At 45.3% G+C, this 27487-nt stretch overlaps 1 protein-coding gene across 2 annotated transcripts in view; it reads right to left on the bottom strand.

Moving 5' to 3' along the window:
• SLIT3 (slit guidance ligand 3) overlaps window positions 1-27487 on the bottom strand; it is a 594982-nt gene that overhangs the window by 125334 nt on the left and 442161 nt on the right. For both annotated transcript variants that reach the window (XM_042947171.1, XM_042947176.1), the window contains exons 7-8: window positions 9733-9804; window positions 3552-3715 (exon numbers count right to left, since the gene is read on the bottom strand). In XM_042947171.1, coding sequence (XP_042803105.1) covers window positions 3552-3715; window positions 9733-9804 — 236 coding nt within the window. The remainder of the gene's footprint in view (window positions 1-3551; window positions 3716-9732; window positions 9805-27487) is intronic.

Here is a 27487-nt window from a genome sequence, read left to right as displayed (position 1 = left end):
GGTGAAAATTTCTTGTTTCCAGGGTTATATGCCGATTTAATTTTTAGTAATAAATGAGGAAGTGTTTCTTGAGAGGCTTTTAGGAGCAAGCATTGTTCCAGGCATTGGGGCAACCTTAAAAACGTGACCCCTTAGTACTAGAAGACAAGATCGATCTTCATGAAAGGGTATCTCACATTCAAAGGCTATGGGAAGATAAGTGTAAAATAGGTGGACAAGCCAGTGGATAGAAAGATGTTTAAAGGAAAGAGATAACTGACTCAGGAGGTCAAATATTTAACTAATACCCTTGAATTACGAATTGTGACTGGAAGAAACTTTTTCAGATTAAGGTAACCAGAAAATTGACACACGGAAAATAAATCCTGGAGTTTAAACCCCAGCATAAACCCTTTAGGTAAGGATGGGCAAAAACCCAAAACTTGCAACTCACATGAGTCAAGTAGTGGCCATAGTAGAACCTCTTCTATGGTCTAGTATCATGAACTCGATAAAGTCCCCGTCTGGTACAGGCAACAAGTGGGGACCACAGATCCTTCTAGTCATAGGGCCCTAACCTTCCTCTCTAAAACAAGAAAAGTTAACGGAAATTTTTGCAGCAGTGGCTGAAGGAAACAAAGAAGTCTGGCTGCATACTGTACAAAAACAGTAATAAAAAATAAAATAAAGATATAGTCTCCCACCCTTTGAAAAATTCTCAGGTGCCTCTCTAGAGGAAGAAAATAAATACCTTTGATTGGCGGGGTACGGGTGACAGAGGAGATGAATTCTGTCAAAGTGTGCTGCTAGCAAATTTCTGGGTTAGCTGGAGTGATAAGGAGCCTGCAGCCAAGGCTTTTGGGGAGAAGAGGATGGGCTCCAGCCGGCTGGATTTAATTCACAGGGAGATAGCAGGGACTTGGGCAGCCAGGGCCCTCACAGGCTGAGCGAGATAAAACTCTTTCCTGTGTCTGGAGTCATGTGTTTGGTGAATTTTTTGATATGGTTTAAGGGCCCCAGGAGGTTTTCTGATGCTTCCCTGACAGGGGCCACTGGTGATGAAACTACATGCAGGGATGGCTTAATTGGTACCCCATGCCTTTTTTTCTCCTGAGCAGATGACCTCTCCTTTTACAGAGATGTTCTTACTCCTGCCTTTCTTGACTGAAGCCCTCCTCCTGTGAGTCATTGGGGGAGAGCTGGAATGAGGAACACTGACAATTTTGCAGCGTACGACCAATGTGATCCATACAAAACTGCCTCACGAGGATACCCTGTGGACTCTGCCATGGGTAGAGCCTGCACATGGTGGGGTGTGTGGGAAGGATAGTCAGTGCGTGAAAACAGCTGTCCTCTTCCACCTCCCAAGTGTGGAGTCTTGCTCCACATGGCTTCCTCTGGCATCCCTTTAACATGGCCTCACAAACCACCTTTAACAGTTATTAAAGGAGTAGTACCTTCTGGAGGGGGTGCTACTCCTGCACCCCACTAATGATGATAGTTCCCCATTCGTCAGGGATATTCAGTTTGGCCAAGCATTATATCTGACTTAGATCTTTACAGAAAGCAACGCTGCACAGCATTCTGTCCCTAACCCATGAGAGCCTGGAAAGCATCGAAGAATCCCTCCCACAAAGGGTTCCACTGTCGCTCTCTTGAATTTCTACTACTGGTGAGGCAGGGTGTAGATTAATAGCACAGTCATGTCTGGAGTCCGTGGACCTGATTCCTGTGTCCTCAGAAGACACCTGGCTTAGTACTGAAAAGTGTGAGGGATTATCACAAGCCACAGGCTTAATTGACATAAACAGAGGAGGTGATAGGGATGCTTCTATGTTAAGTATTAACCTGCCCGCTAGATCCAGCCTTTTCCAGGCAGGAGATTTGGGGCACGAGCACTTCTGGGACCTAGGAGCTTCAGCCTTCCTCCCTGGGGTTTGGATCTTAACTGCTGTTGGGGAAGCAATGTCTCGCCTCTCCTTTGACGGGAAGGTGCTTTTCTGACGAAGTCGTATTTGTGTTCGTGCAGAGCATTAAGCCCGGCACCCACCTATAATGGTGTGTTTTAACATTCTGTCTAATTAGTTTTTCTCACTAGCTCTTGGATGACTCCTGCACTCTATAATTATTTCTTTCACTGGCACTTATGCCGATATTGTACTCTTTGCCTAATAATTACTGTAATTATAGTCACTATATGTGAGGTTGGTGCCTGTGTGATAAACGGTTTTATTATATGTGTTTGACGGGAAGTGATTTCTAAGTGGGCGTCTATAGGAAATTATTAAGGTACTGCTCTGAGACATGTTAAAATGTTTTTGGATAATAAATAACTTGATGAAGTAGTAACATGACAAGAGAGAATGGCAGGGAGCGAGATGAAGTTGAATTAATAAAAAAAAAAGTCTTCCATATTGCAAATGCAGACTAAGAGCAGAAGGGGGCCAGTCTACACTGCTGACTGGTTTGAGCCCTCCCTGCAGCACACATGGAGCTTAGGTGATCTTCAATACTGAAAACACAACAGTCAAGAAATGTGAGGACTGTAGCCCCAACCAGTGTTGAGCAATCTGTCCTTTTTCCTGTAGGCTGACTCCCAACATCAGCTTTCAGAGGCCACTGAGCCCCAGTTCCAGGACTGGGTTCCTGGAAATCAGGAATGCTTCTGTGGAAAACTCCTGAACTGAATACTTCCTGTTTTTGAGGAAATTCAGGGATTTCCCAGAAAGAGGGAGTCGGTGGGAATGGAGGGTGTCAATGAAAAGTAAAAACAAAAAAGCAAGCGTGAAAATGAGGACTCGGTTAAAAGCCACTACATCAACTGAGAAGATTTTTCTCAGGTCAGTCAGGCATCTCCCATCCCTGGAGATCTGCGCTGTGTTCAGTTATGTCTGTGCACAGTTCTGTTTTCTATACTACGCAGGCGATCTGTGCTTCTATTATACTTCAATTACCCACAGATCAAACTCTTATGTTTGCTCAGCACATTTTGTGGACCCACTAAACTATAATAATTAAGCTCCACTTATTAGCTCTTACCAAGTGCTATGTATTATGCTAAGTGCTTCATATGCATTATTTCATTTAATCCTCCCACCCATCCCTTGAGTTATGTACTATGATTTTCCCATTTTGCAAACATATGGGAACTTGCCAAAGTCACACACTACTAAGGGGCAGATCTAGGGTTTCCAGCCAAGCAGGCTGACCCTACCGCCTCCATTAACTTGTCTTTCAATTTCTATGACAATCAGACGACAGGCACATGTTTAGGAAATGCTAAACAATGTACTTAACACTTGTTAAGTTTCTTAGCATCAATGGATGATGAAGCTTAACAGAAAGTGATTCATTACTTCCTTGAGCATTTTCCTTTACCAGATGACAAGAGCTGCTTTTTCAGAAGCCTCTGAGGCACCCCAGAGCCCAAGTGACTATAGAGTGCTGAGGAACCCAGGAGAGTGCACACCAAGCTCTGGGCTAAGTGTGGGTTCATGCCCAGTGTGATGTCAGGGAGAGCTCAGGGGTGGGTGAGTCACAGTACAGAGGGGAGGAGGGTGGGACAGCCTCACCTGGGCATATATACTCCTTTTTCTGCACATCTGCCACATTGAAGCCCCTCAGGTGCACGGGAGCCATACAGAGTGTGAACTGGCCAATTGTCCGTCGCTGTCGCAGCCAATCTGAGAGCCAGGCCAGGTGGCAGTCACAGTACAGGTGGTTGGAGTGGAGGCGCCTAGGAGAGGGAGGGACTGAGGTAAGATGCTGTCACAGAGTGAAGTGAACAGAGTAGGCCAAACGTTCTGTGCCCCTTTGCCCAGTGTAATAACCCTCCGGAGCCCAGGGAAGCATTTCCCGCTGTACAAGTGAGTTACCATGGGAGCCTCAGCCCTTTTATTGCCAAACCACAAATGACTTGTTATCTTCACATGCAGACCACATCCAACTGATACCTCCAGGGTTCTGAACAATTCCCCATTTCTTAATAGTAATTCCACCCTTTTCTTTCCCACTCAAGAAAGTCTCAACATGTAGGAGGAGGAGAGTGACATTATTAAAGCAATGCTTCAGATTTGAGTCAAATTTTCAAAGGGGTGACTGACTTGCAAATTTTAGTACTGTAGTTAGCCTGGGTTCCAGATAGCTTCAAACAGCTTCTCAATCTCAATGCTTCAGTCTATGGTGGCACTGTGGCCAAAACCTGCCGTTGCCTTCACTTTCTCCTTCCTCTCCTCCCTAAGGTGAATGAACCCCTACATGGAAAGCTGGAGGGCTTGTGTGCAGTAGCCCAGTGAGCAAAGCATGAAGGCAAGGGTCCTATACCTTCTTTCCACCCACCCCCATTCAAATAAAGGGCTGTCCATTCCAAACCCTTGCAGCCCACAGCAGTGTCTCCACCTTGCCCTCCTCTCCTTCCCAAGTTAAATTCTACCAGGTGTATTTGCTATTCTGGCTTAGGTGCCCCTGTTAAGACCCCCTAACCAGTTCCAGGACTCTTTGGCTTTTCCTCCTGCAGTAGCTGTGATTCCAGATCAATTTCTCACCTCTGTGTGATTAAGATTTCCTAGAGGGATCTGTATGTTCTACTTCTGAAAGGAATCCCATATGGTTAAATGACTTGAATTTACTTTCCACCAACTGAGGGGCAAACTAAGGATATATAGGGGCTTGTACAGGTTTTTCCCCAAGGCTTCTCTATCAGGGTCTTCCTATTAGCACATACCCCCCAACCCTAGGTCATTAGAAGTGGTGGTAGGAAAGTTTTAGTTACATCAGCTTATCACACACTTGGGTTTCTGATGCAGATTTCAAATGCCCAATCCTGGACATGCTAATCAGCCAGCGATATCTTGGGACTTTCAAGTGCTCTGTGTCAAGTTGGTTAATATTGAGTGGCAGCCTGAAGCAGCGGCTTGGGCTATCTCCATGCCCGAGATGGAGAACGCTGAAGGGCTCTTGACCACACTTGACTGAGTATAAAGTCAGCATTGCTGAACACCGGCCAAGTGCAGCTAACTTGAGGGGTGTGCCGGCCAAGCATTCCTGCCATTGCACAGGTGCAAACCTTGGGCAGGCCAGGGCCACTAGGGGCCTTGACAGCCTCAGGGGGTCCCAAGATCCCATCATATCTGCCGACTAAATGAACCTATATCCCATGTAGAATGCAATTATTTTTTCTGCTGAAAAACAATTTGAAATGGTGTTTATGATTTTGTTTCAAAATGATGAATTTTGATGTTGTAATGTTCTTTTGGATTTCAGAGCCAATACTTTAAGGTTGAACACATTTTCATAGGTTCCTAAGCCTAAGATGCTATGTCTGTAATGGGCTCCAAGAAATTCTCCCCTTTGAGTTTCAAAGCCCAGACTCCTATGCTGCCTTCTCTTCGTGTGGCACTTCAGAAAGAAGTGCTGTAGGCGGGAAGGGGGAGGGGAGGCAAAATCCTAAACTAGGGGAAGAACATGAGGGAGAGGAGGGAATTTCTCTTGTATACTGGGCCTTCTTGGGAAATTTCAGCATGAGTGAAAATGATTTGTTTCCTGATCTATCAGTGAGTTGTAGAGACAGATACATAGACACACACACACACACACACACACACACACACACACAGAGAGAGAGAGAGAGAGAGAAAGATAGACAGGAGGGAGAGAAAGTAAGGGAGGGAGAGAAAGAGAGGCAGGAGGGCGGAGAGAGAAGGAGGCATGGAGTGTTGGTTCTATGGCTAGGAATAGACCATTGGGTATAAAGGCTGCCTAGGAGAACAGCAAAGGTGGGTTGGTTCTTAGGGACAAGGTGAAGAGAGGTAGGCTCCAATGGTAGCACAGGCTGAGGCGTTGGGGCTCTTTCATGTGCCAGGAGAATCAGAGCCTTCTGATGAGAGTCTGGCTTCTATGAGGAAAGGCAGTTGCCTTCTTTGGCAGTGAGGTATGGAAGCTGAGGAAACAGGATTCCCATGAAGCACTGAGCATGGGCCCACAAGGCAGATCAACGTCAACCAATTCCCCATCAGTTCCCATCGGGGGTAAGACATCAATGGAATGACAAAAATGAGGGTTAAGTAAGTCAGATCCTTAGCTGATTAATTTCTGGGATAATGAAAATGTTGAAGATTTCCTTTTGGAAAATTACATTAGGATGGTTCTTTTTCAATCCCTGCTGGCTGGCCCCAAGCTACCTCTCTTCCTAACCTTGCTACAGATGGTTCCTAACCGTTTGTCCACCTTTGTAGGAATTTTTCCCCTTCCACGTGGGACCATGGAAAAGAGGTGACCAGAACTGACTCAGAAGGTACCTGAAGGCTCTTGTCAAAAGCCCAGGACAATGGAAGGGCTCAGATCCCCACTCTTGGAATTTTACCCACCAGAAGCGCTGGCAGAGTTGAACTGGGCAGATTCTTCCAAAGTGCAGCCTTTCCTATTATGTTTGGGAGATCGAATTGAGCAGTATGATCCCAAATAGTAACATTGAAAGAAAAGTAATCACATTTATCATGAAACATGAGCCTGGACACTGCCAGGAGTATTCCTAATCCCCTTGATTGAGACAGAAAATTATTTTAATTACTTCCCATAGTTCTGGTGAGTTGGGATAGCAATGACCTGGGGGAAGGTGGCCTCCAGTGGCCCTTCTCTCCTTCCTCGCCTCACCTGGAACACACCCTTCTGCCTTAGTTTCTGGCGAATGGAATGAGCTCTGGCTCTGATGCCAAATTGCCCAAATCTGACATTGCCTCTCTGCTTTCCTACTCTGACTTTGGGCAGGGATTTAACTCTGGGCCTCAATGCTCTGATCTGTAAAATGGGGATATTATCGGTGCCCCCTTTCCAGGGCTGTTGTAAGGACTGAAAGAATTCATGAGACAAGCTTGGCATAAGGCCCTGCAAACCATGAGCCACCACAGTGACGTCTGTGGTCATTACTGTCATGAGGATGCTAGGTCCACACTTCTGTCTCCTCCCAACCCATGGCCCTCCCCTGTACAAGGCTACCATTTCTAACTTAGACACCAAGGCATCAAGGCGCCTAGGTGGTTCCCGCATGTTCTGCAGTCTTTTGCCGCTGGAAACACCATATTCCATGTTGGCCAAACCACCTTCACAAAAGATAAGGTGAATGAATCCTAATGCCAATTTGTAAAAGGTGCCTTTTAGCCACAGGCGCTAAATTAAATTTCCAGCAAATCCTTTTAGAGAGGGTCACTGTTCATTTTCTATAAAATGTGGCTTTCTGAATTAAATATAAAAGCTTTCCTTTAGAAATCCCATTTATGACTTCCTTCCTCTCTCCTCTTCCCCCATCTCCCCTCACTAGTCTCCCCCCACCCCCACCTTAATTACAGCAAAGGGGGATTAGTCAGCGCAAGTCTCTGGGGAGTTCTGTACAGAGCCGTCTCTGAAATTAAACTAAAGAGAAAGTGGCAGCAGGCACGGAGCAAAGAGAACAGATGAGATTGATTGATTGATCTGAACTCATCAGATGAGTGTTCAGGACCACAGGCAAGGATGACAACAGAAACGAGGAGAAGAAACTCTTCTGCCCTCCTTTCCCACCCGACGCAGCCGAATAAAGCACCTGAGATCCAGACCTAGCTACCCCCGGCCCCCATCCCGTGGACCTGGCCCAGCTTCTGTTATTGCTACTCTTAGACTGACAACAAGAGGGACTGAAATCACAGAAGAGTAGCCATGGGAGCTGGACTCTGGCTTTCTGTAGGCGAGGGCCATTTTTCTTCTATTCAACCAACCTGTCTGGGGAAATGCAGGCCCTGTACCTGGACACTCGCTTTCAGCTTCTTGGCCAGGAGCCCTCGGCTCACTCTCCTGAGGCTCATTTGTGGCATGCTGTGGACTTTGAAGAGGTCTTTGAAGACCCCATGGTTTCTCCTTAAAACTCCATGACTGCACCATCCCATTTTAAAGCGGAAGCAAAAGGGTAGATTTTCTTGGTTGAATTATGCTATCACACGAGGGATCGGAGGGAGAGACGGGGAGCAATGATGAACACCGGGCTCAGATTCTTCTTCATAATAACTAGCATTTGTTGAGTGCACACCATGACCAGGCCCTTTAACATGCTAGTGCACTTCATTCTCACAACAACTGTGAGACAAGCATTTAATTCACTGTCCCTGCAGGGCGGAGAGACAAAGAAACTTGCCCAAAGTGGCAGAGCTCACCTTTAACTCGGGTCTGCTTCAGGTTCTCTGTACTGTCTCCTTACACAGTGCCTTCACTGGCTTCTGCTTCATTCTCCACCCCCAAGATAAGGTCACTTTCTCACTAATGCAGGGGTTCTCAAACCTTATGAGCATCAAAAGCTCCTGGAGGGCTTGTTAAAACCCAAAGGCGGGACCCACTTCCAGAGATTCTGATTCCATGGGTCTACAGTTCCAGGTGATGCTGGTGCTGCTGGTCCAAGGACCTAATTTTGGGAACAACTGTTCTAAGGATTTTTAAATCTCTGTGGATACCATGTTGTTCAGGAGCCATCGATTAGCTGGCTGCTTGGTACTTCTAGTCCAGATTTCTGGATAGAGCAGTTATAACAGTAACAGTACCATTTATTGTTCACTCCTCAGGCACTGCACATACCTCATCATCTCATCTGATCCTCACCACCGCCCCCATTTATAGAGGAGAGAACAGAGGTCCCAGAGCTCACAAAGGGTGCAGCAGGAATTGCAGCCCTTTGCCTTGGCCTTAAATGTATTTAGCTGAAAACTCTTGGGGGCTGGCTCTCTTCTATTACTGTAATACAAACACCAATGAGGTTCCACCAAGACAACCATCAATATGAACCTCTGGTGGAAAGGTGAATGGAGTCCATTTGCAGAGTAACTCACAAAAGGGTTTCTGGCTGAGAGGAGAAAAGAACTTCCCAGGTAATAAGCAACTGCTCTTGGTATGGGGTGTTATGGGGGGATCTGCTTTCTGACTACACAGAAAAGGAAGGCTTGAGCCTACCCCCAAATTAAAGGTAAAGAATCAAGGGGCACCTGGGTGGCGCAGTCGGTTAAGCGTCCGACTTCAGCCAGGTCACGATCTCGCGGTCCGTGAGTTCGAGCCCCGCGTCAGGCTCTGGGCTGATGGCTCGGAGCCTGGAGCCTGTTTCCGATTCTGTGTCTCCCTCTCTCTCTGCCCCTCCCCCGTTCATGCTCTGTCTCTCTCTGTCCCAAAAATAAATAAAAAACGTTGAAAAAAAAAAATTAAAAAAAAAAAAAAAAGAATCAAGTTCCTGCATTCTAATATCAGAATACCATCAAGGGAGCAGGGGAGAGCATGTTGGGTGTGGGCTGGGAGGATGGGGAGAAGCAGGGACTAGGACTCCTTCTCCTCCACTGGACATAGCGGGAAAACATAACCACAGCACTATGATGGAACTGCCAATGGTACACGACATTAGCTAAAAAAATAGTAAGTCATTATGTCCCAGTTCTATATGTTTTGTGACACTAATAGACTTTCCATCAGGGTGAAGAACACAAGGACGAATCCCCACGTCCTAAGGCAAAGAGAAATGAATCTGTCCACTGTGGAATGGGGGTTCAGAGCCGTGGATGGGACTGTCACACTTCCCCCTCTTCTGTTGCTCCCCAACACCTGTTAGTTAACAGTAGAGAAAGGCAGTGTTTCCTCCAGGACCTATCTGCAGAGCAAGCACAATAGGTTTTACTAGCAGCTCAGGGTGCAGCATGTAGGGCTGAGTGAGGCCGGTAGTGCGTGGGGGCAGAAGCAGCGATCTTTACTTACAGTGTTCGAATCTTCGGCATGTGGTTGAAGCTAGTGACCAGGATGCGGCTGATGTTGTTGTTGTTGAGTGTGCTGTGAAGGTAGAGGAAAAGGGAAATGGTTAACAAGGAAGTAACATGGGGGGGGGGGAAGGCAGCACCAAGATGCTTCTAGAAGGTGGCAGGAGGAACAGGTGTGACTGCCAGAAGAATCATAAGTCAACAGCTATGGAGCAGCTGGAGATAAGAGGTCTGATCTCCAGATGATAAGAGGATCCCTGATTCCTTTTTTTTTTTTTTTTTAATTTTTAATGTTTATTTATTTTTGAGAGAGAGAGACAGAACATGAGCAGGGGAGGGGCAGAGAGAGAGGGAGACACAGATCCAAAGCAAGCTCCAGGCTCTGAGCTGTCAGCACAGAGCCCGACGCAGGGCTCAAACTCACGAACTGTAAGATCATGACCTGAGCCAGTCAGATGCTTAATCAGGCACCCTCCCCCCCCCCCCCCCCCCCCCCCGTTCCTTTTTTCAGGTGGCTCTTTCCTCCCCTCTGTTGTCCTTGCCATACTTATGGACCTACCCATCTGGAGCCATAGTATCACTTCCTGAAATTCTACTATGTGCTGAGTGCCTCATTATGGCATCACTAATTCACACAACCACAGTGCCAGTTACATACGAGTGTCCTCATTTTAGAAAGAAGAAAACATATACATATCATCTTTTTAGTAACACATGTACCTACCAGGTGGGCGTTATCTTTGTGCTATAGATGGGGAAGCTGAGCAACGGAGGGGTTTTCCCAAGGACCCCTAGCTGCTAAGCGTGAGAGATGGAATGTGAATCTAGCACTATCTTGCTCCAATTTCCCTGCTCTGTCCATTGTACATGCTGCCTAATACAGGGTCTATGTGGACAGTTCATTGTTAGTGTTTTCTCAGTAGCTCACCTCGTCTTACTCTGCCATAGGCCCGCACTGGCCCAGAAAGAAGCCTTTCTTTGGAAACTAAGCAGACTCCTTTTGTCCTTGGTTCTTGGTAAACACATTGCCTTTCTCTTAAAATGACCTCCAACGTTTTCTGTCCTGTGCCTTACTATATAGCCCCATGACTTGGTCCATACGTGTTTCAAATTGAGTCATATATATCCTAGTTGTGTGATCTTAGGCAAATTATCAGCATCTCTTATCCACAGGTTATTCATTGGCAGGAGGCAGGTAATGGTACCTCACAGGTTGGTAAAAGGCTTAGTGTGCAGTATATACTCAGTAAATGGAGGCTACCAGTTTACTGATGTTGGTGGAGAGAATGTAGTCCTGTCCTGGTCATTCCTGTTTCCCCCTACCTGGACCTCCATGGAAGCAAAAATACAGCTGCATTCAGCACAGTGGCCCCCAAACCCACTGCACCCTAGGGGCCTGTGTAGATTCCTTCTTCCCCCACCCCAGGCCATAGGAGGATTCCAGTGATCACACCCCCTTGCCCCAGGCTATCCCTCAATTCCCTAGGGCCTTATTAGCATTTGTTTGGCTCTTGGGCCAGAAGGAAATCTATTTACCTCAAGACACAGAACCTAGTACTTTTCCCTCCCCCCTTCCCATATTTCCCATGTGTCCAGTACTATTTTAGGCACATGGTAAAGAGCAAGGAGTAGACCACATTTGTGTTGCCTGCTTCTGCCTCCTCCATACTTTACCAACGCTCCAGTGCACACTTGGCATTTTATGAAGTTGAACCTAAGTAGTTGTTTTGTTTCATGTGGCCTAACTTTTCTGTGAAGTGTGCTAACCCATCCTGTCTCCACACACCCAGGAACCTTCTGAATATCTTATCTGACAAGGTTGAAGAATCCATCACTCCACTTCCTTGGTAGGAAGCTTCCTGGAAGTAGGGACTATGCCTCACTCCAGTCCTCCATAGGATTAGGAATGCCTCTGGGGCAGAAATCATGGCCTTTGTTTCCCTTTCTATCTGTCCCACAGTTCTAGGCTCCACTCTTGGGGCAATACCTAGTTATTAGGATCACTGACTCACTACCAGACTTTTTCTTTCAAAGGTAAAAAGCAAGAAGCCTTTGCAGAAAAGAGGCTTCCTTCCAACCATGCCCAGCCATTCACATCAGGTTGAGTTCACAGCCAGCCCTAATTTAGCTGAATACACAGTGCAGTTATATGCAGGGCTCGACTCTAACTGCATCCGGCAGTAGTCCGGCAGCAATGACTTATTAATGTATTACTACACTGATATTTAAATGTGAGCTGTAATGAGGGCTATAAAACATTTACGATAATAGCAATTATTCCAGAACCAAAATGACTAAACACAGTATTCAGACTTTCATGATTTGCTGCGTGTAACTGGCCAGCCCAGGAATGTCAGAGGGCTGGTCACCTCTTGGATGCTGATCTCCATTGCAGTTACAGTTTTTGTTTCCCTAATAAACACAGATTTATTTGATCTCCAGTCTTGGTGGCCTTTACCCATGTATGGAGCACAGTGCTCTATCTGGTTCTCGCATCCCTAAGTAGCTGGCCTTCAATGGAAGTGGTGTGGTCATAACCCCAACATGATGGGCAGGGCTGGGGGAGCATGCGCCTGGAAGGCAGAGACCTGGTTCAGATTCTGGCTCTGCCACTTATAGCCTGTGCAACCATGAGGAAGTTTTCTTAATCTCATTAGGTTTCCTCCTTTGTAACACAGAGATAATAATAGCACCAATCTCACAGAGCTTTAGTGGCAATTAAATAAGATGATACTAATAATTGCCAACATGGACTGAGAGCTAATGTATGCCAGGCAGGAACTGAATTGAGGGTTCTGCATGTACCATCTCAGTTAATTGCTCCAAACAGCCTATGAGGAAGGCATTTTTGTTATCACCTCTGTTTCATGGATGAAGCAAGTGGTAGGACCAGGATATGAATCCAAACTAGCCTGATTCCAGGAATGATGCCTGGATTTGTTGCTTACTGCTAGGATAACAGATTACTAAAGTTTAGTGGCGTAAACACAAATTTATTCTCTCACAGTCTGGAGGTCAGAAGTCTAACAGGGGTTCGTGGGACCATGTTTCTTCTGGAGGCATCAGGAGGAGAATGTTTCAATGTCCTTTGCTACTTGTAGAGACCACCCACATTCTTTGGCCTGTGCTTCCCTTCCTTGCAGTACTCTGAGCTTCTGCTTCTGTGGCCACATCTCCCACTGTTCACTGTGATCCGTTCCTGTTATGAGGACCCTTGGGAGGACATTCAGAGCCCAAGTGATAATCCAGGATAACCTGCCCATCACAGGATCCTTAGTCACATCTCCCTAATCCCTTTTGCCATATAAGGTAACATTTCTAAATTCCTGGGATGAGGACAAGGACATTTTTTGGAGAGAGGGGCATTACCCAGCTGACTACCACACCCTGAAACAAGGCATGGGAAGTGCACTTGTTACACACAGCCAGGCTCACATGCAATGCTCAGTAATGATCAGCTGTTATTTTAGCTTGGGTTTGTTAGTATTTTATAGTTTACAGTATGCTTTCACATTCCTGTCATTTGATGCTTGTAGAACCCTGAGGTTGGGATTCTTACCCTTACTGTATAGATGAGCAATTTTAAGCTATGAGAGGGACACCCAGGGTAGCACATCAGCTCCTGGAGGGTTCAGGAATTACTGTTCTCTTTTACACCACAGTTTCTCCCAGCTTGCCCACTGCCTCCTGTTTTCAGGGCAAGCTTATTACCCCACCATAGACATTCTCTGTCGTGTCTACCCTGGCACCCAAAGTTAGAAAGAACTGCACAAGTGTCTCCTGTTCTGTAAACTTCCTTGAAAATTAACTAACAGGAAAATAAATGTTTGGGTCTGACAATGCCCCCCATGCCTACTGCATGGCTGGCCCAAACTAGGCTATGGTGACCTCATCCCTTGTCTTTCTTACTTCCATCTCTTGGAGGGGTTCCGCCATTTCCATAGTCTAGTCTCAACCTCACTGCTCTGCTCCTTTGGACAGATTTTGAGAAAATACACTTTATCCCCAGTCACCCAGGTTGGAGGCTACTCCCAAATGAATGCTCTCAATTCAGCATTTTCCATCAGGTGTCAAGATCAAGCCAGGCTCAGATCAATTCTGTAAGACTTCAGAACTATTCTGGTCTCCCCCCTTTGCACTGTCAGAGCTCCTGAATGGGCATTTGAGTCTAAACTAGAAATAAAGCCATTCCCTTCCCAATGCCCATGAGATCTAAAGACAGTCTGTCTACCTCCCATTTCTCTTTTATAAAACCCATTACCCCATTATACTATGTTTATATTGAGACTAAGTGTGGCCAGTATACTGAGTAGTCGCTCTTCTATTTTGTCATAATCAGAACATAAATGTTTAATGAAAAAGGATCATTCTCCCTATTAAAATGATCCATGTGGACAATGCTAGTTTTAACAATGGATCCCATTCTCTCTCAGTTGTGAGCACCAGGAGGAGGGCTTTAAACTTTTCTCCCCCAGGGCACTAAGGGATTAGTGAACTTATTGTTGCTCCTGTAGAGCCCAACTAGAACCCTGCTACCCTGAAAAAATGTGCTTGTGTTCCTCAGCTAAATACCAGGGCACTGTGGCAAGACAAGGGCTCCCAGTAATGAAGAATGCGTGGGAAGCTGTGCACGTACTGGGATTGACGAACTACTGCCCACAGGTCAAACACCATCCAATACCGAATGTTTTTTGTAAATAAAGTTTTACCCACCTGTTTATGTATTGTCTATGGCTACTTCCGTGTCACAACAGCCGAGGAGACACAACAGAGACCACAGGGCACAAAGCCTAAAATATTAACATCTGCCTTTTTATAGAAAATGTTTGCCGACCCTTGGCTGCTCTAGAACTGGGAAATTCCAGTCCTGCCTTTGTCAGTAATTAACTGTGACCTGCTGGCAAGTGGCATAACTGCTCTGTAAGAAGAGGGGATTAGGTCAGAGACTGTCAAAACACTGGTAGGAAAGCCCAAGTAGCAACTGGGAGGGCTGGGAATCTAAAGCCGGTGGTCTAACTCTAGAATCCACACATATCTGGCCTGCACCACGGTCCCACCTGGAAAATGGCTCCCACTGCATCCAGAAGCTACAATGCTGTGATGAAATCGGAGCCAAGGAGAAGGCCCTGTTCAAGGGACAGGGCAGGTGTACCCAGATTGGGTTGGGTGTGGGATGAAAACTTGGGTAGTGGTTCTCCAAGTGTGGTCCTCAGACCTGCAGCATCACCTGGGAACTTGCTAGAGATGCATATCTTCAGGCCCTACCTAGGACCACTGAATCAGAAGCTCTGGGGGAGAGGGGGGTCGCAGCCATGTGCGTTTTAACAAACCCTCCAGAGGATTCTCATGCAAGCTCAAGTTTGAAAACCATTGAGCTAGAGGCATAGCTAAGAATAGAGCCTTTACCTAAGTGTAGAGGACAGAATATAGGCTATCTTCTTGCTGACTCTGGGACTTGAAAGCCTCTTTTGTGGAGGGCATGGTGCTTTCCTGCTTAGAAAGAGGCCCAGGCTCTGAAACAGTACACAGTCCTCCATGGAGGTAGCTGTAATCACCCTGGGAAAGCTCCAACTTGGCATCTGCCCCTGGCTCCCTACTGTTCTCTGCTGAGTGCTGGAGTGTGGCTTTCCTTCACATCCCTCAAGATAGCCATCTTTGATCTGGAGGAGCTAAGTCCAGATGTAGCCACACCACCCTGGCAACCTTAATAAGGCTGACATTTCCCTCTGTCTCCTCCGATTAGGCCATCGCTTTATCACTCTGTGCTTTCTTGGCTCTGGGTGTAATCTGCGTGTTGTGTGTCCATAACACTATGTAATTGGCTCTAATGCAGCAATATTATCTGTGAGCATGTATCACATAATTACAAAACCAGGCATCCACAATAAGTGCCACTGCAGTTTCCCAGTATGCCAACCTTCCTGGGATACTCTTTGAGCCCCTCCTATTCCCCTTTGGGAATCCAAACTCCTTGGGCTAGATAAATCCTCTTGGAAGGCTGGCCTGTTTCCCTTGTCTCAAGGCAGGTTAATTGTTCCTTAAGTCTAGGTTCCCTCCTTAATAACCCCCAGGAAGGAGACTCTTGGTGAGTCACTGGCAGCCATGGCAGCAGAATATCTTTTTAAAGTGAGCTTGGAGATGCCCTGACTTGTACTTACAGACACCAGGGTCCCAATGGCCAGCACTCTAGGCCCTGAAGATACCACTTCTCCAACAGTGCTTATATTGAATTTACAGGGGCAAACACAAACCAAAGTAGGCAGCATCATTTTCTGAAGAGCAGCTGAGTGCAAACAGTGTGGCTAGACCCTGTAGGAAATATCTAAACTGCTGGCATGGGGAATGAAAAGCACAGAGGGATTCTGGCAGCACGTGGACCTCAAAGGGAGGGACTGAAGGCTCACTTCTCCCTCTCCCTTTTGCTGGCTCGGACAGGGAGGGAGGAATGAAATTGAGGATGCTTTAGGTGCCTGCTTTCTTCTCTGGTTTACATGTCAAAGCAGGACTAGCCTGTCCTGGTCTTTCTTAGTGGCTGCTGATTGGACAGCCATCATGGCACCAGGAATCAAGGCCTATTGCTGATGACCAGGCCCTTCCACATCCTTCTCAGTCCTGGGAATGTGAATGCTGCTGGCTGGCTCAGCCCACTAGGATGTGTGTAGGTGGTGTCTCTTTGTGAACTTGGCTGCAGGAGAACACATGCCAAATGCCCACTAAGTTTGAGAGAGGCAACCCCAAGCCTTTCCCCCAGCCCAGAATCGCTCCCCAACTGATTGACTCAGTCATTTCTGGTTGAAGCTTCTCTGCATGTCCCCCTCCCATCCAGGTTGAACTTGCCTTTCTCACCCAGCTGTGCACTGTTCTGCTTTGGCTGGAGGCTCTAGGAAACTCCAGAAATCAGGAAGAATGTATAATGACACGCCCTTTGAGAAAACCTAAACTGAATATTATAGGTTCTTCCACAAACTCTGCCTTCTAATGAGTGAGACTAGTAAAGAATGCTGCTTTGGGTGTGAGCTTGCCAAGAGCTTCCAGTAAAGATGTCAGTAATAGCAATAACAATACTATTAAGTATTTGCTATGTGCTGGCACCAATCCTCAGGTAGTCATTTCCATTTTGGAGCCTAAGAAATGAACTCACTTAGAGATGAACTTACTTAGAGATGAACTCTTCAAAGAGTTGAACTTAGAGATCGAACTCTGCCCTGATCACAGCTAGTAAGTTGTGGAGCCAATGTTCAAATACAGGCAAAAGGGACACCAGGGCCCTATATTTTTAACTGTTACACAAAACTGCCTCTTACAGGATCGTCTAACAGATGCTGGCTGTCCAATTTCCATGTCTTTCCTAAGGCAGAGATGAGTCCTATAGGCTAGTGCTGGTCTCAGCCCTCACAGACTTCCATGTGGCAGTGACTGTGGAGTTTGCCTCACTGCCAAGGCTGCTCAAAGACAACAGCATTACCTGACCCTCCTCTTGTCCTCAGAACAGAGAGCCCAGCATGGAGAGCGAGGGCAGTGGTAGAGCCTACACAGAAGAGAGAGAAATTGGGTCTTAAAGCCTTCTGAGGTCAAGGTTTGGCTAACAAGTCTAATCGCTGCCAGAAGCCACCTTTACTGTTGGATGGGTGGACTGGAATTTTTAAGCATACCCCCGCAGAACTAAGAGTACAGGTCTGCTTCTTAAGCAAAGCTCATCTTTTGGCTATTTGCAGCAGGTAGTGAGTCTCTGAGGGCAGATGGGGCAGGAGGGATGAAGGGAGAGAGGAGAAAGGATGGTGGGAAGCCACTTCTCACATCACCTGCTCTCCGGGACTATCCTGGGTGCCGCCAATTACTGATTTCCTTGATCTCCCTGCGGACCGTTTAAATTAAAGCTCATAACCATTGTGTGGGCATATAATGAAAACAACTGATGCTGCACTGATTAGTCCATTACTCTCAACTGTTAGAAAACATAATGATCTCACAAGGGGCCTTATTCACTGACGTATAGCAGGCGAGCTCTCATTTGACACCTCAAATTAGCAGCCAAAGCAATAACAGCTGGGGTTTTTGTCTCAATATTTGTACCCGACTCTAAAGTGATTTGGCACCGGGTGAGCGTTATTTTTAAACACAGAGCTCTCACCGCCAAGTAACATTTTAAATGGTCTCCAGGTGTCATGTAAAACCTACAGAAATAAATAAAAACAATCAGCTGCCAATTTGAGCCTTTGATGGTACGGATTCCTTAACAAAAGGGCTTGTCTTTGGTTCTTCCTTCATTATATATTCATATTGTGACAGGAAGAAACTCATCTCCTTCTACCCGGCAGAGCTTCAGTGTTAAAAGGAGGAAAGAAAAGATGCCTCCAAAATAAATGTAAAAAGTGGAAGATCAAAAGGGAAACATGGATCTTCAAATTGTGCCAATCATCAGTCAGATGGCTGGTAGTGCAGGCATTCCTGATGCTCCAGTGTTTTACATCCCTTAATTCTGAAGATCTCCTTACCCAGTTTTTTTGAGATCATCACAGACACTGCCTAGTGGTGATTCAGAAGCATTCAACTGTCTCCCAATGACCGATTTAATTGTAAAATGTACTTAAACGACAACATGAATGAGGTGGCCTCTGCCGATCCTGTTTCATTATCCATAAGCTGGGAATCTGGACAATCAATCTTGTCTACTACATTATTTAGAAATCAGGAAGTTGCCAGTGTGCCAAGATGTCTGCAATGGACTGAGAATGGAAGAACGGCCTCCAACTTACATAACCGAACAGGTGAGTTTGCAGGCGAGAGGGGGAGAAATGGACAATTTCCCCCTCAGCTGCATTTCAGCCTGTAAGAGGGGAAGAACGGGAAGTCTTGGAATGCCCACTGATGTGTGCACAGTGAGAGGGCAGAGAACACGCCAGTGTTGCACCCTGTTGTATAGGCAGGGCCCAGCCCAGAGTCTGGCACACAGGACAACTCAATAAATATTTACTGCATGGATGGATGAGTTTTAGAATGTGAAGGGTCATGCTTTTGGCATCTTTTCATAAAAATAAATTTCTGCTCTGAACAGCCGCCTGGGATGATCCAGGAGTAAACTCAGTTGCCTGCAGGAGCCAGGCTTTTACATCTGAGTAAGTGGGTTGTATGGAGTCTGCAACAAACCCACCTCTGCCACATGGGATGGTCACTTCTTGTTTCAAAGGCTTGTCGCTATGCTGGAATGTGGGTGCAAGTGCTGCCACTTATTCCTTTTTTTTTTTTTTTTTCAAGAGAAAGCCAGACATCTAGAATTCTTATATGAAGTCTCCTGGTTTTTTAATATTGGTGAATAGATCATCTTAGGCAACAAAAGTCACAAATGAGACATACCTTGGATTTGGATTACAGATGCCAGCTTTTAGTCTCTGAACCAAAAAGATCAATTTAACAATCTGAATCAAATATATATATATATGTGTATATATATATGTACACACACACACACACACATATATATGTATGTGTATGTATATATATGTGTGTGTATATACACACACACATATATATACATACACACACACATATTTAACACATACATATCACATATCAAATATACATATCACATATATAACATACTTTGATATATATGTGTATGTATATATATATATATACATATACATATATATATATATATATATGTATATATATATATATGTATATGTATATATATATATATATAAAATCCAAAGTATTTGGGGGCACCTGGGTAGCTCAGTCGGGTAAGTGTCTAACTCTTGACTTTGGCTCAGGTCATGATCTCACGGTTCATGGGGTCATCGAGCCACATGCTGGGCTCTGCGATGACAGTGTGGAGCCTGCTTGGGATTCTCTCCCTCCCTCCCTCTCTGCCCCTTCCCCTGCTCACACTCAGGCTTCTCTTTCTTAAGATAAATAAAAATTAAAAACTTTAAAAAAATAAGTATTTTAATAGTGAGACGTAGTTAACGCCTTCCTTCTGTACTGCATCTCTGGGAGGACAGCCACTGGGAACCTACTATTTAAATGAACTATCTTAAATGATAGAAAATTATTCAAGGTTCCCTCCCCCCATCTCCCGTCCCACTATCATTATCTGGAGACAAAGAGCCCTGAGGAAGTTTCTGTTTCTAAGGGTAAGACTGTGTCCCACCAGGCAAGTGTGCCCTTGCCAGCTTCCCACACACCATGCATCAGTCCTGTGGCTAAACCTGTAAGTTGTTTCTTGTGAACAGTTTGGAACTAAGCTACAGTGTGCACGAGGCTCTGTTTCTCAGTGGAGATGCTGGCAAGGTCTGGGTTCACCCTGTGATGTTTGCAAGGAAAGGGCTCTCTTGGGGAGCTAGGCACAGTTTACTTGGGCTATTTGGGCTCAAAGAGGGGCAGGGACCCCTGTGCTCACTCATCAGGCCTCTGGTCACCACTGGTAGCCAGGATCAACGATGTAGTATTCAATCTCTTCCCAGATTGCCTTCCTAACAGATAGCAACCTGGTGGACACTGGGGTGGTCAACACCCCAGCAGTGCCTGCAGGACTAGAAGGCCCTAGAAAGGGAGGGTGTTGGTCCCCATACTGAACGTACACTGTTCTCTCTGGAAAAATGCTAGAGTTTAAGAGATGATGGGCTGGACAGAGCATAGAGGCTGGCTTCACTAGTCTTTGCTTCCCTTTTGCTAATACAGGGGAAAGGTAGACGGTAATACAGAGCACTAGACAAAGAGCCAACAGACTTGTTTCCCGGCTTGTTCTTCTATGAAGTTTTTCCATGGCTATGTGTAACTCACTCAACCTTCTGGGTGTTTCTTTCTTTTAAGACAAATTGTAGGACTGGTTGATCTCCAGGGTCTTTCCAACTACAGTTACACTCTCCGATTCCCACTGGGCTGGTGCTGGCTCTAAAATGGCAATTTTGGAATGGGAACTGTTTTCCAGACAGCAGTGGAAGAGGTTGTGGATGTCCAGATCTGTATAAAGATAGGACGTCTGGCCCGACTCTGAAAGTCACAACTAACCCCCACTGCATTTGAAAAGTTATGCAGGGTCAGCTCTTTTTCTTTTTCTCTTTATGGAAATAAAGCTTCGGCTTCTGTTGGGTTAATGGGCTGGCTTCCCCAACTAGCTGCCGCATATCTAGCTTATGTATGGAGAAGGGACGGGTCCAGACATGGGAGTGATTTTCCTACCCAGTTGACTTCGTGGAAGTGATTTGCAAGGCTGAAAGAAGTGTATAATTGGGATCAGGAAACTAATTTTCACAGAGAGAGATTTCACTTTGGGGGGAGACGGTTTTAATAATCATACTCCTGGGTTTCAATGAAAATGGGTCTTTTGCAGGCACAAGATCCAAATGGTTAAATTCAGATAGAGAAAGGACAGAGTGGAGGGTGAGGGGAGTGGCAGATATCTTAAAGTATTTAGTTTCAGAAAATACACTGTTTAAATGTGCTTCTTAATGAATGTGAAATGGCTCCAGTGGTTTGGAACAAAGCAAATAGGAAAGCAGGCCCCGTGGGAGCGATGGAGATGTGTAGAGGGCAATCCCTGTCCAAATGGGGTACTCGGCACTCAGCTTTAAACCTGTGCTGTCCAATAAGGTAGCCATGAGCTAAAGGTAGTGATTTCAATTTAAATCAATTAGAATTAAATAAAAGTTCAGTTCCTCAGTTGTACTAGCCACATTTCAAGTGCTCAAGAGTCACACTGTGGTTAGTGGCTGTCACATTGGATAACACGCATAAGTATTTCTTGCATCACACAAAGTCCTACTGGACAGTGCGGCTCTAGACAATCAGAGACAAAAGCATGCCCAGGGTTGCCACAGCTTCCAGATATTCTGGGAAAGTTGAATTTAGACACTTACAAATAAGTGTCTTATTTATAATAAATAATTACCTGAGTTTTACACACTGGCAACTAATTCTAATTTTTTAAAACACCATAAAGACTAAAACAATTAAAAAAAATCAAATTCCACAGCTGAAGTTTTCAATCAACTATTAATCAATAGTTGGGGTGCTCTGATTTAGTTATAAATCAAGATGGAATGGGCACGCTAGAGCTTCTGTGAGTCCGAAGAATACAAACATGACACTGGAGAAACAGAATCAGATTCCTTCCACCCTCCCTCCTCCTCATCCCTTGCTCCTGAGTGGTTTTGCATACAGCAAATGGAAGCTCAGAGAAAGGGAGGATGTTCTGATTCTCCCCGGTACTGCATCGCCATGTCTTCCCCATGCCATCCTCTCCTCCATAAAGCCAGCTAACAGGAAGGGGTCAATATCCTGCTTGAGTTCCTAGGACTTGGCTTTCAGGACACAGTTCTTGCAGAGTAATGGGCTCTTGGCCATAGGTGAGCCAAACCATCCGATATTCTGCATCCTGGATGGAAGTGGCAGCTCCAGCCAAGAGGCAGGTTAGGCTTCTCAAGGCATCATGGTTCTTGGCCGGGAGACCCTTGAGAGCCACGAGATGAGAACTGAAAAAAGGGCAAGATACTCACTGAAAGTGCTCACACACTGGTCACCAAAGTCATTGCTGGCTGCTGGGGGATAGAGATAAGGCAGAGGCTGACTATTGGCATAGGAGCACATTTGCAAATCAGTGTAGAAGCTGTATTTTAGAAGTGAACTGACCCCACTGGCCTCTGCATCTTGTCCCAGAGAAAAAACCTCTCTGTTATCTTTCTGTTTTCAAAGATGCAGGGCTATTTTTCTAGTTTGTTTTAGGTGGGATAAAGAAAACCAAAAGGCTGCTCTCAAATCTAGTTTGTCAAGACAGAATTTCAGCCCAGGGTCCTGGTGGCTGGAGTCTGTGGCTCCCTCGAGCAGCAAGACTTCCAACACCCGATTCCACCCAAGTGGTGCTCATAGAAGCTGAAAATGGTACTCCTACCAATTTACAGATCCTCTGTGATCAAGAACAAATAGTTCAGTGACCTTCACCACATCCTCTTAACCCAGGAATGTACACCAACACATTTTCTTTTCAGAGACTAAACTAGCCTTTAGTTAACAGAAACATGAAATCAAATGGAAACCACTAGAATACCTTCCCCCACCTGGATTCTACCTACTTGAATTGTTCAAGGGCTGCTTATTTAAATGGAAAAAATTATCCTGTATTTCAGAGAAAATTTCACTTTTTCCTTAAGCTGATGTTCTCAAAACCAAGCTAGTCATTTTAAGAACATGACTATGATTGAGCCTTGAGTTTGGGTGACTACAAAGGAGGGGGGTGTGTTGTGTGGCCCACGTGAGCATTTATAGAAAACCCAGTTCCTTTCCTAGTATTCTGGGAGCTGAACGGAAGTTACTGGTGCCCTCCACAAAGTACAATTTTAATTCTGATTACCTGAACAAATCACAATTTGTAGCACAGTACCAAAAAAAAATCATATTCTGTAGGTATTTTAAGACTTTCATTAGGCAATGACAGTTCTATATTCAAAGGTATGTCATGACTAAATACCCTGATTCAAAATTCAGTTGAAACAACTGTTTCCAGCTCCCAGAGAAACCCAGGTGAAACACTTTGTAAATAAACGAAAACAAGTCTTGTCTGTTAGAAACACCAATTTTCACTACGGCTCTAATTTTTTCATTGGTAATAAAAAAAAATTGCCATTGCTGGAGGAATGAAAAGCCAAAGACACTGTTTTGTTCAATATTTAAAATAATTCTGGGACAACCACAACCTTAGTTCTGAGTAGGACCGAGACATAACATAGACATAATAGGGTGGAGTAGGCTTCAATTCAGTTAATTTCCACTCGATTTGGGTTCTCTGTCTTTAAATGACTACCTACTATGTTCCAGGTTCGTGTAAAGTTCTGGAGATAAGGCAGTGAAACAGTATAGGTGTATCCTTCAACCTTGGCTGTGACGAGCGTCTGGTTGGCTGTGTGCTATTTGCTAGACAGACACCTATGGTATCTCCTTTAATCCACATAGTAGCCTAAGGGGTTGGTATTACTGCTACTATTTTTTCAGTGAGTAAAGGAACCCCAAACCACCCAGTTTGGTGAAGCCGGCCTGGAGGCCAGTCCTATGGGAGGACTCTAACACCCCCAAGGTCAAATGTGGCCTCATGCCTCCAGGTCTGGGGCAGTTTTGTAGAACTGGATGTAAGTCTGATTAAGCTGAGGTCATAGGTATAGATCTGAGTGCCCTATGGGTCAACTTTTCAAAAGGAAAAACTATCATTCCTGAATCACTGTGGGCATTTACAGTAGCCTGTAATCTTACTAATGCATATAATTGTTTCTCTGGTATGGGTGCTGCAGAATGCACTTTTTAATTTTAATTTTTTGTAGCAGAGCAGGGAAGTGCAGGGGCTGGATTTGCTACTTGAAGAGCAGTCCCGTGTACTTGCCAGTGTTACTCTGGACAAGCCGTGCAGCTTCTCTAAGCCTCAGTTTCCTCATGAGAAAAACGAGATCAAGAGGTTCTACCTTGTAAGGTTGTGGTGAGGATTTACATAAAATGCTGCATCCTAATATCATAGCACTTGGAAGACAGCGGACACTAAGAACTAGAGGCCGTAACAGTAATTATAATATCTATAGTGACTATACTAATAATTGTTATAATATCATTGTATTATATATTGTTAATTATTATTTGTTAATCAGAGCATCTAGTTCTACATTCAGAGGAAGCTCAGTTGAAGTGGAGGATAGACCTCCACTTGTATACAGCTCTGGGTTTTCTTTACCAGGCTAACAGTGTCTATGAAAGTCCTTACACCCAATGCCCTGCACCCTTCAGCCAGGACAACAACCCCATGCTAGAGAAGTGAGCGCACCCTGACATGGGTATCAGGATTGCCAATTTCTTGTCACTGCCTTCTTCTTATACCAGCAAAGGACTTTGTTCTCTATTCTTCTGTGTCTACAAGTGGGACTTGGGGTCACAAGCCATGTCATGTACCTGCCCAGATGTGGCAGAACTAAAACTACCCTGAAAGTCTGGCCAATTTCCACACTCCACTGCTTAAATCTCAAGTCTTGAATCTCTCTTCTCTAAATGTGGGCTAAGCAAGAGCTCAGTACATGGGATGACAAAGGGGTCTAGGGAGCATGAAATTGGGTGGGGGGTGTTTATCTCTTATTTCTCATCAATTGCATAAATCCAATGACCACTGCTTTAAAGTCAAAGGGAATTTGGAAGCTAGTTCAACTTTTGAGAAGACCTTCCCAGAAGATGAGAAATGAGAGATTCCTGCTTGCTTCTGTAGTGTCCCTGCTCGGTTTGGGACTTCTGGGCTCCATATCACTTAGCTCTGCTTGTACATGTCCACTCAACAATTCTGGTAAGCTCTGGCCCATAGTGTTTGGTCCGCCAGAGACTCTTCTTCTAAAGCTTTATTGTCTCTGGCATTTGGTGCCATGCTGGCACATAGTGTGTCCTTGCATCTTGGATGGATTAAAGCACGGGCCACCTGGGCTGGTGGGGAACTGAAATGAATGGAGGTCGATGGGAAGGTGGAGTCTATACATCCCATCTAGGGAGGGAACGTGCTCTTTAGCCACAACTGATTGTATTGTCACATTGGCAGCCCAGGGTTGCCAATGCTTTTGGCTTGCCAGAAATCCAAAGCTGGAAATCTATACTTTTATGAAGAATTTTGTAATTTTAAAATACAAAATGCTGATTTCAATGAAAAACTACTCAACGGGATTTTAAAAACTCATCTGTGGCTGCAATATAGTCTGTGATCTATCTAGTTTGCAACCTCTGGTTTTAAGAGAGCTGAAAGCAGAATCATTCCTTGATTCTGTCATGTACTAAAGTTTGCCCCCTAGCCCCAATCTCCTAAATAACAGCAAACACTTAATAATGGTTTTGAAAGGACAGCTATGCTTAGGATCCCTGATCTTACTGAGGGTTTTTTTGGTTTTTTTTTGTTTTTTTTTTTTTCTGAATAGCCTAGTTGCATGGAGGTGTCCAATGTGGAAAAAGAACATAGGATCAGGGGTCTGCAGACCCAGATTGTCGACCCTTTGCTGCCACTAACTTGCTGTTTTCCCTCGGCAAATGTCCTAGCCAGAGCTTGGACAAGGGTAAGGGAAGCGGGGTTCCCGGGCCAAACGTTATGTGGCCTGGTCCTCGCTCTCACCTGCACTCAATCTTTCTGTGCCTTATCTCAAAATAAAAGGTCATTCTGGAGACAACTAAGATCCTTCCTGGCCCCGCCTACAATAATTTCGCTGAATTTCAAAAACTGGCAAGTGACATAAATGGAGCGAGCCCTTCCAAACAGCACACATTAGTTATCTGCAGATGTGCTGGACCTGCATACAATTTAGCTGTTACCAGGGGTTTATCAAGGGCAGGCTACTCACTGGGATGTATGAGCATTTTCGGGCTGTGCTCCTGACATCTTTGGTTTGGCATTTTTTGGCAGCACATCTACTAAACTTCTGATTTGCTGCATAAAGTCGGGAGACAATGTCTGAAAATCTTTTTTCCTCTCCCACAGTACTATTGAAAAAAGTTACTTTATTAAGTAGGTTTTTTCATTTTGTTTCCTTTTTCCATATGCTTAATTTTTTTTTTTTCATTAAACAGATTTCTGACCCAGGATGGCATGTTGGGCAGGGAGGTGACTGGTATTACTGGCGAAATGCCTGGCTGTCCTCAACCTGGCAGTCAGGGAAACCCACGGCTCAGGGTACCGCAACAAATGATTCCTGACCACACAGAGTCAGAAATGCAGTCTTGGCATATTCGACGGTAGTGTAAACACAACCAGAAAGAAACGGACTAAGTGAATCGCCAAATGTATAGAACAGGTGGAAATGAAAGGCCAGTGATTTGGGTAACAGAAGGTGTCTGAGTCGTAGAAACTCTCAGTTAAGGACCTTACAGCCATACAGAAAGCTGGGGCTGTATTGTGGGAAGGTCTGAAGAATGGCGCCAACAAACCACTGAGTGTCAAAGTCAAATGGTGATGTCCAGAAGTGAGAATAAATCACACCTGGGACCAGAATGTGAGTCGGTGAGAAAGTGGGATTATTTTCTTTCCCTGGCAAGTCTGATTTACCTTCAACTTTGTGGGGACCCATTCACTGGGTTAAAAAAAAAAAAATGACAATTTCACAAGCATGTGGGAGGCTCCAAACTCTCTGATAGCTCGCCTAGCCTGGCTCTGGGGTCCGGTTCACATCACTGAGTGCCACATGTTGGCCATGCTTCAGAGAGCCAACACCATGAGGGCCTTGGCCACACAGATCAGTAAAGCAGCTTGGTAGAATGGTTAATCACACAGGCTCTGCTGCTTACTAGTTAAGCAGTTACTTGACTTCTATGAGATGGGTCCTTTGCAGAAGGAGGGAGATGACAATGGCAGCTTCATGGAGGGTTGTGAGGATGCAGACAGGCAAGGTATGTAAAAGCACGGTTGGGCACGGATAACTGCACAACAAATGCTACAAAGGCAGTATCATGTGCACCATGATTCTTCTTTGGTGGCACTGGAGCCTTGAGAAATTTCACTCACGCTGTGTTTTTTTGTTTGTTTGTTTGTTTTTCCTTAGCCCCTTTTCTGGTTACCTGTAAAGGGGAGAAGGGTGGTGGCTCTTTTCCTTTGTTCACCATATTCTCTGCTAGACCTCCCCCAGGGGTATGAGCCAAAAATGAGGATCAAGAGAGCAGGTGTCACAGTCTTTTCCAGCCTTGTGCCCATTCCTCTCTTCTTACCGCCAGTGTTCCTCCCAGGCTCACCTCCTAAGTTCCCATTCAGTGTATCCTGTGAG

The sequence above is a fragment of the Panthera leo genome, chromosome A1 (genome assembly GCF_018350215.1).
Source record: "Panthera leo isolate Ple1 chromosome A1, P.leo_Ple1_pat1.1, whole genome shotgun sequence".
Lineage (NCBI taxonomy): Eukaryota > Metazoa > Chordata > Mammalia > Carnivora > Felidae > Panthera > Panthera leo.
Note: the sequence above shows the minus strand (reverse complement) of the source record. Positions and strands in the feature narration are given on the sequence as shown.